A 16,399-nucleotide genomic window follows, 5' to 3' on the forward strand; every position below is an offset into this window, starting at 1 on the left:
AATTTGTTACAGAGGATGTTTACATGTCAGATCAATTATTCAAGAAATTATTATTACTGAGAAATCCAAACCAGTACATAATCAGCCAATGCAGATATGTGAACCCAACAGATAATTCTGCCAGAAATGTCCAAGAGAGACGAGGATACATACAGAGAAGCTGATCTATTTTCATGTTCTTCATGACTGCATGACAGCAAATTCACTCCCTGCTTCCCAAACTGTCTCTAGTTCTCAACTAGCCAGCCAGCATACCAAACACTAAAATCAACAGTCATGCTGCAGAAGTGCACTTAACAAATGTCAGTAAGTCAATTCAGCACAAGGACCAGACTCAAAAAAAAGTTACCACCCAGGAAGTGAAAACATCCACATCACTGCTTACAAGGCTGTTTCTCATATGTAAAATAATTCCTAATTTTACATCTTCAGATGGTTCCTAATTGCACAGAATTCTCAATTTATCATCATATAAATAAGTCCTAGTCCATACAATGCTATGGGATACAGGTGCATGAGAAGGAGATCAAGGAAAGCCCACTTCAAATGAGAAGAGCAAGAAGAAATGGAAGCAAACAGATAACATCCCAATTTAAGATCCATGAGAAGAAAGGGAAGAAAACACACAGTATTCCAATTTGAGACCCATCCACCAAAGGCTTGGCAGAGAAGAGGAGCTTTGGACCATGTACAGAAAGGTAACAAACTTGAGCTGTGGTGAAGGGTCAGTGGGAACCAGATTCACAATCCTACTGTGGAAAATGCTTGAGCATACATGGATAAATATAACTTGTGATCAATTTTAGATGCAGTTCTTAAGTTAAATGGTATATACCATTATATTTTCATGGTGAAAACATTTGCATTTGGTACTTACTGGAGTTTTCACCATAAGCTCCAGTCAAATATGAGTTTGGAGCCAATATCATATTAACAGGATGTAAACTTTTCAGTGGGATAGCAATACTTATCAAAGTATTCCTCTTAGATTTGATAGAAAGACTGGTATTAATTCCCCAGATTTGAAACCGAATACTTACCTTTTCAACTGGAGTATTTTCTTCACTTGTTACACTTGCTTTTCTTGAGGATTCATTTTTTGTTCTGCTCAGCCTCCGGGACACTTTTTCTCTAAGCAAAGTGGCATATCCAATGTGCTCATATATGGGGTTTGTAGTCATTTTGGAAATATACTCAGAAGCCTTTGTTTCTATATACAATGTTATCAAGCCATCTGTAACCAGATCGTGGATTGATTCGAACCTTTTTTCCCCAACAAAGTGCTTCCCATCATAGAACAGCCTGTAGTTTAGGGTCTGATTACCAAATCTGCAAATACCAAAAAAAAGTGGAGGGAGAGAAGAAAGAGAGAGAGAATTCAGACTGGCAAAACACTCAGGAGATGATTTCACTGACAAACCTATATGTCTGGATTACATATGGAACATGCACACAGCTGCAACTGGATCTCTGTGGAGAGACCAACCCAAGTTTGAACCCAAACTTGACTGCATCACATGGACTGGACCACAGAGCTGAGGCCAAGTCTCCACGACAAGCTACGTCACCCAGATGTACGTGATTAAATCTAACTCCTGTGGGAACTAGCACAGCAATTGGAAAGGCAGGTTTGCACTGACAAGGCCCTACACTGGGATGCATAACTGTGTTAAAGGCTTTTCCATCCTGAATCATTTTTGAGGTGCAGAAAGCCCATGCTTAACCACTATGGGCATATTTACACTCAATGAAGAGAGATGGGCATCTCTAGCAAGTAATTCAAATTCTAAGGGCCTGAATCACGCTCTCTGAGGAAGGTAGGGAGACAAAGCTCCTAATTCAGGGCCCAATTAAATACCTAAAGTTATGTGGGAAAACTTTGGTCCTATTTATGGCAGGTGTAATCTATTGGGGTTTTTTAAAATGTTTTAAAAATCAGAGTGCTGTAGTAGCACATTCAGTTTGCAACACCGAGGTTGGAATCCCACTATTGCTTAAAGGATTCAAAGATATGATATTGGGTTAAATGGTCCTTATATTGCATCAAAACTGCATATCTCTGCATACTTTATTAGGAATTTAAATCAAAGTGTTTAAGTCTCTTATTTTTCACCCACATTTTTCATATGAATTCCTAATTTATAATCAAATTCAGGTTTTGATTCCACAAATTATTATCCGTATGGGTTTAGAAATCATGCTGTTGCATCAAAACAATAGGCATTTTGCCACAATTCTCTTCCTTTAGTATTTTTTCAACATTTTATTTTGAAACCTCTCTCCAAAACTCTAAAAAATTGTGTTTGTTCTTTTTCAGCTGACAGAAGTTGGTTTTAATTTACACCACTTTTTAGTTGGCATGACTCACTAGCTTTTCCAGCTTTACCATCTGCACATCAATACAAATTTTAAGCATGATTTCAGCACTGTATCACAGACACTTAGGGTAAGTCCTCAAAGGATTTTTCCTCCTAGTTTACCAGCAGAAGGGTAAAAATGCAGACTTTTAGTTTGTGCATGTCTCACAGAAGCAATAATGCTATAAAAATTGCAAAGTATTGCCAATGAGTTTGATTTGTCAAAACCCAACTGAGTATCTTGTCCTCTTGCCACTAACCCACAGCATCTTTAAGACTTGCGTGGGCAGGTTTTGAATGACACAGCTAAGCAAGGAGTGGACGTATTTTCAAGGAAAGGCACCTGTGAGGGGCAGTGAGTTTGTAGCTAGGGTTACAACTGAATTTTTCCTTCAGTTTAATAATAGACTCTTACTTCTTCGAGCAGCAGCATTCCATGCTTCACAATGTATTTCTACAACAAGCTGATATAATCCCCTCCGTTAAACACATTTACATGTGAACTGTAAGCCTCTATTAAAACACCATTTACCTGAGAGCAAGAGTATAGCAGCCGGGTTGCCGCTGGCTTTCTCTAAGAATATATGCTCCTTCTACGCCAGCAAGTATTTCATCTGCTTGCTCCCGAGAAATGATCCCGTGAAACCTAAGGGAAGACATTCCGGTGACTTACACAACAATCCAACCAGAAACACCTCCTCCTCCACCCCAGAAACCATTCAAAAACTTCAGCACTCTAGAGCATTGTGATCCAAGCCATCAGGAGAGTGTCCAAGCAGCAGAACAGTCATCCAGCCTGGACAAGTTCAGCACAGAGACAAAACAAAAATTACACTCTATATGCAGTTTCAGTCAATATAACAATCAACAGCACCCAAAGATTATTTTCTGTAAATGCCCTGTCTTTTCACAACTTTTCTCTTCTACGAGTCGATACTCCTATTCCTTGTTTCCTTTCTAGAGGCCTTACAACAGAATTGAAAACTAGGCACAAAGGCATTTTTAAAACATTGAATTATTATATTTAAGTATGTAGTTATTTTTATATATATACATAAATATTTAAATATAATTAAAATTATAGGTCTTTCTTATTATCAGTTTGCTTAATTTTTATATTAACAATGCTTCCTCAAATTTGTAAGGGAAACTGAGACAAAAATGGAAACAATTATTCAAAATTCCATTCTGCATATATTAAAGTGGAGGAAGGTACAGAATAGTACTGAGAAAAACACTGTTTTCTTCATTCCAATGAGGTCCTCATTCAGTGTTGGAGAAAAGCAATACTTCTTTGATTCTTTTGTCATTGCTATTTTAAGAAAGAAAGAGGGCCTAGGATGCACAATTAACCTTATGATAATCAATATTTAGCAGTGATTTCTCCATCAGTATAAATGCAGTCTTGACAGCAGTTTGAGTTTTAACTCCTACGCACATTTTGCTAGCTGATAAATCTCTGAGGGTCTCTTCAGCAGTTTTGAAAGTTTCTATTTTTGCTGCTGTTTGAAAAAAAGCATTAAAAGGTACTGGCCTTCAGCATTTTATCTTTTCTGACAATACATATGAAGTGGCACATCCCTAACACTGCCTCTGGGGAGGAAGTGAAAGAGAAGAAAAACACGTTGGATGTAAATGCAATTGTTGTTCCGTCCTCTTTATGTTGTCTTTTCATAACTAATATATGTTGAAAATATTAGGTTTAGGTGACCTTTCCAGAGTGACTTTTTATTAAAAGTAACATAACTTGATTAATCTTTTCTGTCTCTACAGGTGGGGAACACACTCACTGTTCCATCCAAATTGAAATGATCATCCCCTAAATGACATAATTTAAGCATGACTTTACGAGTAAACTTAAGGCAATTCATAATTCTAATTACAAATAATGAGCATAAGCTATTCCCCAAAATAAATGTATTATAAAACATACCAGGCTGTAGGTTAGATATTCGGACAAAAGCTCCCCCTGTGATCCATTTCACAAATACTTGGGGCACCTGTGAAATTTCTTTATCCATGGGTGGTAAGCACTGGGTAATCCAAGCTTTCTTATAGATATTTTAGTACATTTTTTTAAGAGCATGAAAACAGCCTGTACAGGGTACAAGTTCCCCTGAACTCAGATGCCTGCTTCTGACAGCAGCTGACAAGAAATGCTTACAGAAGGACTGTAGGAAGCAGTGACATATTTCTTTCACTTCACATCCCTGTCCATCCATCACTGGCTTAGCCACAATTGTGTCTGATCAGTTGTGACCTTACCCTTCATGAATTTGAGAATCTCACTTGTAAGCCCTTTAAGATCTTGGTGCTTTTGGTCTCTGCAGCTGCCCATGGCAACGAACTTGAGAAGGACACTGTGCATGTCCCTCTCTTGGACACTCACTGAGGAAGACCTGTTCATTTTTATCTGTGGTAAGAGCTGCTATCCCTAGTTGCATCCCTTTACTCCACCATTGTTGTCCTTCGCCATACCTTTCATTTCTTGTAGAACCTCTGTAAAAAGGATAGAGGAGGAAGGGGTAGAGAGGCACTAGAACTATATGCCCTATTTAAAATGCAGCCACATCACAGATTTATATAGTAATATTTTTTTTCAGTTTCTTTACCTAAAAATTCCTGTTTCTCTTTCCAAGCACCACTAAACACTGAGTCAGTTGTTTTTATAGAACTTCCCCAGTGCTTCTGAAATCTTCTTTCTGTATGATAACAAATAATGTGATCTCGCATGGGCAGGTTCACCAAGGTGATATCTTACAGCTTCCACTAGCCCTGCTGCTCCACAAACCCAGGTGGGTCCCTGGATAAGAGACTCCAGCAATGGTTTTACAAGTCCTGCTGTAGGAAATGTGATGTGTTAGTCAACTATGTACTGTCTTCAGCTCTGTTGTACTCCAGTGGCTAGATCTGAATTCCTTGCTGCTAAAGACAATATTTAAAAAATGAAACTTTGGTAATTAGGGGCAAAGCTACTGGCTCTTGAGGTTTCTGATGGTAGAAAAGGATCATTAAACACAGATGGTCTGGGATGGGAGGAAAAGGAGAACATGGGATCTAAGTAAGAGATAAGGGCTGGGTCTCAGCAGATTAGTAAAGGCCAAATGCCAGGTCTGGGTGGCTGCTGCGGTGGCAACGCCCCTCAACTTCACCGGCCCAAATCTCCATGCTATGACCCATGACCCATGACCCAGCCCCTTCCAAGCTATTTAGGGGCAAGAAGACTGCTGAGCACAAAGGAATTATATTCTAGTGGTTTGTTATATTCCTTACAATAAAAATACACCTCTTCTTTGGGTATTTTGAACCTCGTAACTTCAGCAGGGAGAACAGCATTTACACATGCAGTAGGATACACACACACTTCCACAGCCGTGTAGGATGGGGAAAGCATAGGAACATACACAAAAAGGCAGTGAGAGAGACACGTGCTTCTCTCCTCCCTAGGCCATTGCAGGACCACTGGGACGTATAAGCGACAACCAAAACCAAAAAAGGATGAAGTACCTCAGACAATATTTCTTTTCCCAAACTCTCATGAGAAAAGCAAAATAAACATGCAGGCTCACACAGCAGCATAATCCATGGATTGTGAGCAGCAGTGCTGGACTGAAACATAGCTAAATCATTAGGCTTTCAATATATTTGGCTCCTAGTTGAAGTGAAAGGTAAAATTAAATATTTTATTAGACCTCTATTGTGTCTTTCTTTTTTAGTTCTAGAACAATAACTTTTGGATACACCCAACAAATATATGAAAGAGGAAAATACTTACTCTCTTCCATAATACTTTGGCCTGTTCTCCACCTAAATTTTGAAAGAAAGGAAAAAAATATTAAAAACATATTCATTTTAAAATCAACTACAGAAAAATAAATTATACTTGTATATTAATGAGGACTACTGCACCCATCTAAGTGATGAAGTTCTGCAGTTTTAAAACGGTGACTGGAGTGTGACAATGCAGAAGAAGAAAAAAATGAAATACAGAGGAGATGGTTTTATTGATGGATTTCTGGGAGAAATAACATGTATCAGTGGTGAAAAAATAGAACTACACCTAATTGTATAAAATCTGACCAAGCAGATAAAGAATATTTTACTACAGTTTTGCCAATCTAGTATTTATAATATAAAGTAAGACTATTTTTGTTATATACACTTTGTATACATTTATATATGTTATATATACAATATGTACATATACTATACATATTTATGTACATTTAGATACCATTTATTTGCATTTTTTGCAAATGTTGCCTATATATGGCTACAGATGGAAGATAAAAAATTTAATATTCTTGGGGAAAAAAAGGTTTCTTTATTTAGACATAAGCCTCAAAATCCTAGAAGTCTCAAGAATTTGCGGGCCGGACCCAGAGCACAGTCCAAGTTGCCGGAAAGCCTCCCAGTTATTTCAAAGATCGTTGAACCAACTTTTAGGGAGGTCACTGCCTCACCCAGAAGCCCCGGGCAGGCCTGGCACCGCGACTCGCTCCCAAAACAGCGGCTCCCAGTGTCCCCCCTCGGCCCGTGTCCCCCCATCCCCGCGGCGGGGCCGGGCGGGGCCGGCAGGGGGCGCCGCTCCCCCGCCTTGCACGGGCCCTGACGGGGGCTCGGCCAATTAACAGGCGCGCGGCCGTCGCTAATTACTTCACAGGGTTGGGGTTTTTTTTTTCAGGCGTATTCCCATAGAGGTGGCTTTATAAAGAGCTGCCCCTTCTCCCGGCTGCAGCACTTTTCAATGGTGTCGTCTCGCCGCGCTGCAGCTTCAGTCAGTGCTTTCATACAAGAAGCAGGACAGAACTTCATAGAAGATACACATAAATTCTCCAAATTATTGAAAAAGATTATCTGAGTGCCTGTATATCTCAATAAAGAAGTCTATATCAATGGAATTACTACTTCATGCATGCTAACACACACGTAGAGAAATTGTGGTTTCAAGACTGTTTCATCCTTTAGCATAAAACTGTTTCATCCTTTAGCATAAAAAAAAAATTAGGTGATTTTACCCCATTTTATCTGGCTGGAAACAAGAGCTCTTGTTCTTGTTTTCATGATATCTCATTATTTCGCTCATAAAAATTTTAAATTGATGAAGGTTTTCCTTTTTTCCTTTTTTCTTTTTTTCTTTTCCTGAATAGCAAATGCATAACTGTCACATTTTTTTTTTTGATTCAATAATCTACACGCCATGCACTAAAGCGAAGCAGTTGAATTTCTACCCTGCAGTCACTGAGGCTACAACACAGCACAAGATGAACAAAAGTCTGTACAAGATAATGAGAATCTTCAATGGAAGACCTATGGGAGTTCAATCAAGTCCTTACTGTGCTTCTTTCCCAGCTCGGCATTTCTTTTCTAGCACGGCACTAACAATAGCAGTATCATACCCTTGAAACTCCTGCCTAGGAATAATACCTTGATACAAACATTTTTGAGTTCTGAGGGGCAGGAATAAGAGGGGGAAGCAAACACAGAAGTGAAGAGAGAGCAAAATCAAAGGAATTGCCAAGTGCAGGTTCTATGTTTCTATGTGCATATATGAGAACTCAGAGAAGAAAGTGTATGAATTCAATTTTTTAAATTTTCTATTTTTATAAGTAAAAAAAATAATATCAAGAAAAAGACATATTACCTCTAAAAGGACGTTGTTCATATATTAATCTTCAATAGCACTATATGACTTTATTATCTTGGAACTGAGCAGCCTTCCTGTCATCCTTACAAACCTTAATAACCCTTGAAAGCATATATTTAGCTGGGAACTCAATTAAAAAATGGGTATGGGAAGCTGGGTTAGGTAAGACCACCACATACAATTTTCTCTTTCATGGAATCAAAGGCCACTCAGTATATTGAAATTTGGGACAAGGAGCAAACAAATTGCTCTTTCATTCCCACAGAAGGTCAAATAAAACCTTTAGACTATAGAAGGTAAAGCATGACTTTCATTTAGTAGTCAGAATCTCCTTCTATTTAAAGATACAGATTTACCTTGATTGCGTTTATACACTAAATAAACCCCAGCACTTCAAATCTGCCTCAGAAAAATGAATTAACAGCAGTAGCACCCCCCCTCAAAATTAGCTTTAAGTGCAAGTTCCCCCCAAATATAAATTACTCCCCCCCATATAACTAAATATACACATAAAGTATAAAAGCAATCTGGAAATAACTCCTTGAACAAATGGAGGCACCTTTTTTATTCTTCTCATGGCATTTATAGAAAAATACAAATTTATCTGTGAAAGTTTTATCATTTAACTAGCAACTGACTGAGCCATCCTGGATAATGTGATTTTCACTTTTCCTGCTGTTCACAAACTAAAAGATTTGCTCTTCTGAGAATCCACACAAAGCCCATCTACTCCTCTATTCTTCCTCCTATTTCATAAAACAGGAACCTTCACTCCAACATCTTTTAGCATCCGTGTGTCTAAAATAGCCACAATTTCAGTATTTGGCTTTGGACAGAAAAGATATAGTAGCATTTCCTGAAATGAAGCTCCAGATCTGTCAGACCATCCAAGTGCCCCAGAATATAAAAATCCCCCCGTGTCCTCACTGCAATCTTTACCCTGAAATAATAATTTCTCTCCTATTTCTCTCCAACTTCACCACTAGGAAAACACAAGGAAACAAAGGTAAAGCAAGATAAAAGATCAAAAATACCATCAGGGTCTCCAGATCAAAACCAGAATGTTGGTCTGAACTTGGAAATAAACCAAAAGCCTGCACAATTGATGAAGCAGAGGCTTAAAAATATCAAAGGAGCCAGTAGGTCTGTTTTGCGCGACTGCAGATTCTGTAAAAACTTCAAGGGAAATTCTATATATTCCAGAAGGCAAAGGTGACTGAAATTCAGTTGGGATTAGCTTTCCCTCTCCTGCTATCAATGGGTTTGCACACACAAAGTCAAGCAAATCCACCTAAGAGAATTCTTAGTGCTGGAAAGAACAGAAAATCCACAAGTAGGAAAGTGACTGTTTCCTGGTGGTAGGAGTCCTTATTCTGAAGACACACACATTTAGGGTTTTTTGCATAGGTAATGGCTGTAAAGCACACTTTCATCATTTTCCATATAGCCCTCACAATTTCCTTGCTGAAAAAAGAGCCACCTTTCCCAGGTGACCAGTTGGTTTTATGCATCCCTGGCCCATCTTCCTAGACACTGAGTAAGGGGGGAGATCAGACAGCTTGAGTCCTTTAGGACTCTTATGCTAACAGACATAAACAAAGTACACAAACGAGGAAAATTACATATGACAAATTATAGGTCTTCACTAGTGAAAATATATTTTGCCTTAAAGAGCACCACAGCTTGCTCTTACTTCTCCCATATAGAGGATAAATTAAATGGTTGTGCCTTCTCCACTAAAAGTATGTGGCAACTTTCAATTCAAATGTGAGATGGTAATTTTCTGGCTTAGAAAAAGGTATTATTGCCAATTTCAAACCAAAAATGTTGTTGCAGAGTAGGCATTTCTGGATGTTGTTCCAGAAACCACAGGGAAAATGCTGAAAATCACTACTGAAATTCATAGTTGTATAAATTGTGAAACAGCAGTGAATGCCAAAATTGTTTAAAACTAAAGTCACATTGATCAGGAAATAAGATGTATGGTAAAACAAGCTAAATCACTACTAATCCAGTAATCTTACAAAGCCAGCAACATTCATTGACATCTAATCTTAATGCATGCTCAAAGAGAAATGAAACCCAGCACAGCTCTCCTGCCACTCAACAGAGGCCTTTGGAAGCTCACGTTTGAGAGACTCTGCACATTTCAGCTTTGACTGCAAGCCTGCCAAACCTGATTGCCTCTCCCCAGTCCAAAAATAAAAATCCTTACTTGTACACTTAGTCTAGTTTTACAAGACTTTTTACAATGTTACAGCATGTTTTTCAAGGTGTGGAGTTAGTTGCACTCAGGTTTGATGTCAAGACTGAGGAGAAAATAACTCTGCCTAATAAACTAGATATCTGAGCTAATTCAATATATTATGTTTACATAATTTTGAAATTTACTGAATTTAATGCACTGGGACTTGCAGCTCCTGTTTTGGCCAGGATGGTTTAGCCCTGGCATGACACACTCCTGCTAATGTACAGATTACTGTATTAAAATCCCCCACAACTCTGCAAGATAACTCATCACAAAACTACTGGGAATCATGCAAGCAGGAGGTGAGCATCCCCTGATGTGACAGATTTTCATTGCAAGCATTGACATCCAAGCCACACTGCAGCAAAGATTTGAAGATACCCTGAAGAATTCTTTCTGCATAGAAATACTACCACAGAAATAGGATAACCCTAATTTCAGCAAAATTTGATTTCTCTTCAGCTTCATTGCACAAGACATATTTCCTTATCCAGTGGCCAAAGCCAAAATCTAGAAATGCTGCAATGAAAGTTTAGAAATCCCTCCAGGACAGCAATCTGTCTGTAATTCAGAAGGGCCAGCACAGCATAACAGTGTGTACTGTGGACTTCAGCCACTGCCTTAATACATCCATGATGAAAATATAAAAGGGGAAGGAAACAATAAGATGGGGAGCTGCACCTGGCTCTCTGTTCTTCAATACACAGAAAGAACAGACAAACAAGATCCACGAGTTAATAATGGTGATGTGTTTACTCAGAGCAGGCAGCGAGGCATTTTCCCAAAGGAAGTTTAATCTGATATATTTTCTGTTTGGAACAATCTTAATTATTTTTCAGTAACTCTGGTTGACTGGATATAAATATGTTTTTCAGCTCAGTTTGACATAAAGAGAAATAGAAGAGTTTGAAGAGAAGCTTTCAAGACAAGCCCAGTAAAAACAGACTGTAGAGAAAAGGAGCTTATTGTCTGTATTGTTCAACTTTTGGTAGACTTATCATAAGCCCACTGCAAACTTTACACTTAAAAAAACAACCAAAAAGGATTAAGGCAAGTTGCAAGCCCCCATTAAACGGAATGAAGAATACGCTGTATTTCATTACTCCTATAAAATTTTTTTTTTGCCTTGGAATTTTTCTTGAAGAAAATTCTACTTAGATCTGTTAGCATGTCTAATATTCCCTCCAAATAGGACAAATTATTTCACATCAATGACTCTTAAGCAATTTAAATTGGGAGAAGATTCTTTTGGATGGGAAATATTTATCAACCTTTTTTTACCTTTTAACCACTTTCTTTCTCTTACCTTATCAGGCTTTCTGACACCCATGTTTTCAAAGAGAAACAACTCTTGTTTTTGCAAAATGTGTCATATCATAAAGTCTGTTGCTAATTTTGTTAGTAGGAATAGCAGCAATGCAACATCTCTAGTCCCTGGCCAAGGACAGGCCAATAATAGTATGTATGTACTTACTATGTACATACATAATGAAAAGATGGTCTTCTCCCCTAAGATTTTCAGTCAATGGCATTCAGCATGACTGATCTGGCAGTCTTCACATGACAAGCCTAACCAGCACCTATAACTTCATGAGTGTTCATGTACTTTGACTGTGTGATGAGGTAGGAGCAAAGACATTCCTCAGAAAGAAACTAGCAATGCCCAAGTCCCCAAAAGTTATTCCACCTGCTCTGCCCATGTTTCAGAGGCTGTCCAGAGAGAAAGGGGACATGAATAGTTTTGGAAGCGTGCATCTCCTTTTGTCATTCAGTCACAGAACCATGGAGATGCACATGTTATGACCACTTAAGGGATGGATATTCAGCCATGCATTACAGGCTTGGAGGCTCCCAGCCTCCAAGAAAGTAGATGGGAGCAAGATGTCAAAATCATTCAAAATACCAGAGGCGCATTGACTAGAGAGGTCTCTGCAGAAAAGGATCCTGGCATTGTTACAGATCAATAAATGAACTTGAATCACTGATTCTGTCTGTAACAAAAACTGCCAAAACCAGAAGGCTGTACGGAGGATAAAACCAAGTATGCAGCCAAGAAGACATCAGAGTAATCCTCTCCTTGCAATGTCTACTCAGAAAGCCTCTAGATGGAATACTGACTGTGGGCTGGGGCACCACATCTCAAGAAAGACTGGAGCAAATAACTGGAGTAAGCAGGGATTTAGCAACCATGAAAAGACACGAAAAGAGACTGGCCCAAAGAAAACAAGATAGAGAGGGGCTGTAGCAAACAGGTATGAAAAAGGCTGCTTTCCAGAGGAAATAAATTTGTTCTCTGTGTGCTTGCTAGACATGACAAGAAGAAACAGGCTTAAACTGCAAAAAAAAGATAGAACTTAGAAAAACGTTAAAATAATTAAGCACTAAATAAATAAGCAGAGGCAGTCGAGAAATCTTCATGAAACCTTTTTCAAGGCTTTAAGAAGTGGATATGCAAAACATCTCTTCTTGACACAGGAATGACAACCTCTTGACTTTCTTCTGGCCCTGAGATACCCCATCCAGCCTAGTCCTCACCTCTGCCTAGACTGCTCTCAGGAGATAGGGATTAGCAGGGAGCAGACTTGAATAGGCTGTAAAAATCACCTGTAAAACCACAATAATACTCAGCCCACCTCTATGAGGCTCTCAGGGGGGAAGGCAGCACCCAGAAGGCAGTGGACTGAGTAAACTGTTCTGGAGGAGAAAGCCAAACATTCAAGTGATAAACTTGTCACCACTTAACTAAGTAACAAAACTCAGTTTCAATCCATCACCATAACGAAGTGCCAAATTGTGTTTGGTATCTTCTAAAAAATACTCTGTGGAAAAATTTACAGCACCGGGGAGAAGGTAGGAGTGTTCTTCACCACTAGGAAAAATGAAAAGAATGCTTTTATTAACTGCTGTTCAAAGCTGCACAACTTCTCTGCTCTGGTGGCATGTTGTAACCCATGGAGAAAGTAAAATGCATAGCGACCCTTTTGCAGAAGGATAATGAATCACAAAGAAACACAGGAAGCTCAGAAGCTCTGACACTTACTGTGGCACTTGGCTGATTTCCACTCAATCAAGGTTATTTCTACCATTTTTAAACACAAATATTTAAAAAATAATTTAATGTGCTTATTTGCTTACTTGCTTGTACCAAACTTTCAAAAGAGCTGCTTTAAACCATCCTTTATGAGGGTAATTTTAACTCAGGTTTATTTCCTTTCTATGACCTTGAGCAAACTGTCCAGCAGCCAATAATCAATATACCAGACAAAACACCATAAACACTAGAAGGTTACAAAATCTCCCCCAACATGGACATCTGCTACAAAAACAGAATATTTCTCTGTATATATACAGCTCTGACAGAAAAGAGCAAGATTGAACAAGAAAGGAAAATCCAAATATTTTCGTGCCTAGTGAGGAAAATAATGGGCTTCTGAACATAAGCTAAAATAAACTGAAATAAATCTTAATCAAGAAGCCTGCTGCTAAATAGTTGGAGGAGGCAGGGTCAGGTTCAAACAATTTCAACAACAAAAGTGGGAGTCATCTGTTTTGTTATGCAGCCTCCATTCACACAGTAAGGGCATCATTAAATGTAAAAGGAATATCGATGTTACTCTCAATGCAAGTGAAAAATTTGAATATAACATTTAAACTGCACTCCTTTTTTTCCAAGAATGATGTGTTGAGTCATTTAAATAGGAGGAAAAATATCCTCAGCAGCAGATAAATGCAGTAAGCCACATTAATGCTCTGAATTCTTCTGTAACAACTGAGAAGCACTAAAACATTCCTATGACACATGCCACAACAGTCCACAATTCCAAAAAGATGTGTGTAGTTGGCTGATTTGACCATTCTGTGTTTGTAGCTATATACATGCATGTACAGGAAGTATAGGAAGGACGATAGAGAGATATGTAAAGTTTCTATATTTATTCATATTAGGAAATACAAATTAATCATGTGCTCAATACTCTGTGTTCCTTTGCTGTTTCTGGCTGGAGTAGAGGTAATTTTCTCTGCAGTGGTTAGTATGGGGCTGTGTTTTGGATCTGTGCTGAACACAGGGTTGATAGTATAGAGATGCTTTTGTTATTGCTGAGCAGGGCTTACACAGAGCCAAGGCCTTTTCTGCTTTCTGTACTGCCACGCTGGCGAGGAAGTTCAGGGTGCATGGGAGGTTGGGAGGAGACACAGCTGGGACAAGCTACCCAAACTGACCAAAGGGATATTCCATACCATATGACATCATGCTCAATATATAAAGCTGGGGGGAGGAAGGAGGAAGGGAGGGACATTTGGAGTGATGGTGTTTGTCTTCTTACGTGTGATGGGGCCTTGGTCTCCTCGAGATGGATGAACACCTGCCTGCCCATGGGAAGCAAGTGAACAAATTCCCTGTTTTGCTTTGTTTGTGTGCATAGCTTTTGCTGTCTCTGTTAAACTGTCTGGATCTCAACATATGATTTTTCAGGCTTTTACCCCTCCAATTCTCTTCCTGATTGTGCTGGTGGGGAAGTGACCGAGTGGCTGAGTGGTGCTTAGCTGTTGGCTGGGGTTAAACCACAACAATGCCTCATCTTGAAACTTGAAAAAAGATACCAGACATAAAGAGAGCAGAGACATCCAGAGCCCTTTCTACATATTATTTAACCAGACATGATGAATACTAGCCTGAATTTGAGCGGGTATGTAAATCTGTACAAGCACTTAGCATTTTCACCTACACATCATCATCATCATGGCTGGGCTTCGAGAACGAAGATTAGGGAAAGGACTCTACCCACGTTTGACACAAGCGCGTTGGGGGCTAAAAAGGCCAATATGAGACAGGCATGTCCGGTTGCAAAAGGCACAGCAGAAAGACTCCTTAGGTGGTAAATTCTGCAAGGCACGATTCTTTCTGCATTGTCTTTTCTCCTCTAGAGTGATCCTGCGTGCGTTCTCAAAGGAAGCAGCAGTGTTATAGATGATGTGTCTCCAGACCTCCCGATTTGAGGCCAGAGTAGACCAGTTATGGTGATCAATATGGCCAAGGCTGAGATGTTGTTTCAGGGAGTCCTTGTATCTTCTCTTCGGGGCTCCTCTCTTGCGGCAGCCGGCGGCAAGTTCACCATAAAGCAAGATCTTAGGGAGGCAGTAGTCCTTCATCCTTGAGACGTGCCCTGCCCAGCGCAGCTGTGTTCTCAGCAACATGGCCTCAATACTTGTGACTGCTGCTTGTTCTAGAACACCTACACATAGGCTTATAGATAAACTTTATCTAGGTGGAGATATGAAATAGGCTTTTGTTTATTTTGGCTTGAAAACTGCTTACATTCAACACCATGTCTAAATAAAAAAAACCTAGATGAAGAGAGTGATATTAAACAAGGATAAAGGGAAATAAAAAACTAGGGAAATAGCAAAATCACAAACACACACATCACCCACTTCCAAAGAGAGATGGAAGGGAGGGTGAAACTTTGCAAAGATTTCAAGCAAATCCATAGGAATAATTAGCAAGTTCATCAGTCCTTAAAGACAGCTACCTACAGTTTGTGCTCATCAAACTGTATCAAAAAAAGTCAGAGCTTGCCATCATGTCTTCCAAAAAGGTGGTTTTAACTTTTCCATTTCACAGTGATCAATAAGCACACTAACTGGTTCATACCATATTCCACTGATCAACACTCATCTAATTTGCAAATCATAACCTAGAACATTAGTAAATCAAACCTGAGGAAATTCAAGTGAAACAGACAAACCTCTTCTAGTTTTGTTTAGCTGTAACTACATAAATGAAATATTTACTATCACATCTGCAGAATAATTAGAAAGCTTTCTCCTCCGTTCAGTAGTCAATGGACTGTTAAAATGAAAATGATGTGGCTTCATCTGAGTGCTCCACCATCTTACTGTTGCAGCAGAGTGAGACTGCAAGACTCATGGACTCTAGGAGAGATGAGCTTTCCTGTCAGTCATTAAAGTGCCTTGGAAAAAACCACCAGCAAATTTCTCTGATGTGATAAATACAAGGGAATTTTGGGCAAGCAATATTCCATCTTCCCTTCTTTCTTTCCTCCACTGCTGCAAACTGCAGGCATTTTGCAGGACAAAATTCACTACGGAGATACTACAGAAAAATGACCTCGGTGTAAACCCATA

At 39.1% G+C, this 16,399-nt stretch overlaps 1 protein-coding gene across 1 annotated transcript in view; it reads right to left on the reverse strand.

Moving 5' to 3' along the window:
* The window catches only part of CHN2 (chimerin 2), a 162,274-nt gene that overhangs the window by 65,206 nt on the left and 80,669 nt on the right, over nt 1–16,399 (reverse strand). Inside the window, exons 4-6 of the mRNA XM_032695241.1 lie at nt 6,133–6,164; nt 2,890–3,003; nt 1,041–1,329 (exon numbers count right to left, since the gene is read on the reverse strand). Of these exons, the coding sequence (XP_032551132.1) occupies nt 1,041–1,329; nt 2,890–3,003; nt 6,133–6,164 (435 nt within the window). The remainder of the gene's footprint in view (nt 1–1,040; nt 1,330–2,889; nt 3,004–6,132; nt 6,165–16,399) is intronic.

The sequence above is a fragment of the Chiroxiphia lanceolata genome, chromosome 1 (assembly GCF_009829145.1).
Source record: "Chiroxiphia lanceolata isolate bChiLan1 chromosome 1, bChiLan1.pri, whole genome shotgun sequence".
In the NCBI taxonomy this organism is placed as follows: Eukaryota; Metazoa; Chordata; class Aves; order Passeriformes; family Pipridae; genus Chiroxiphia; species Chiroxiphia lanceolata.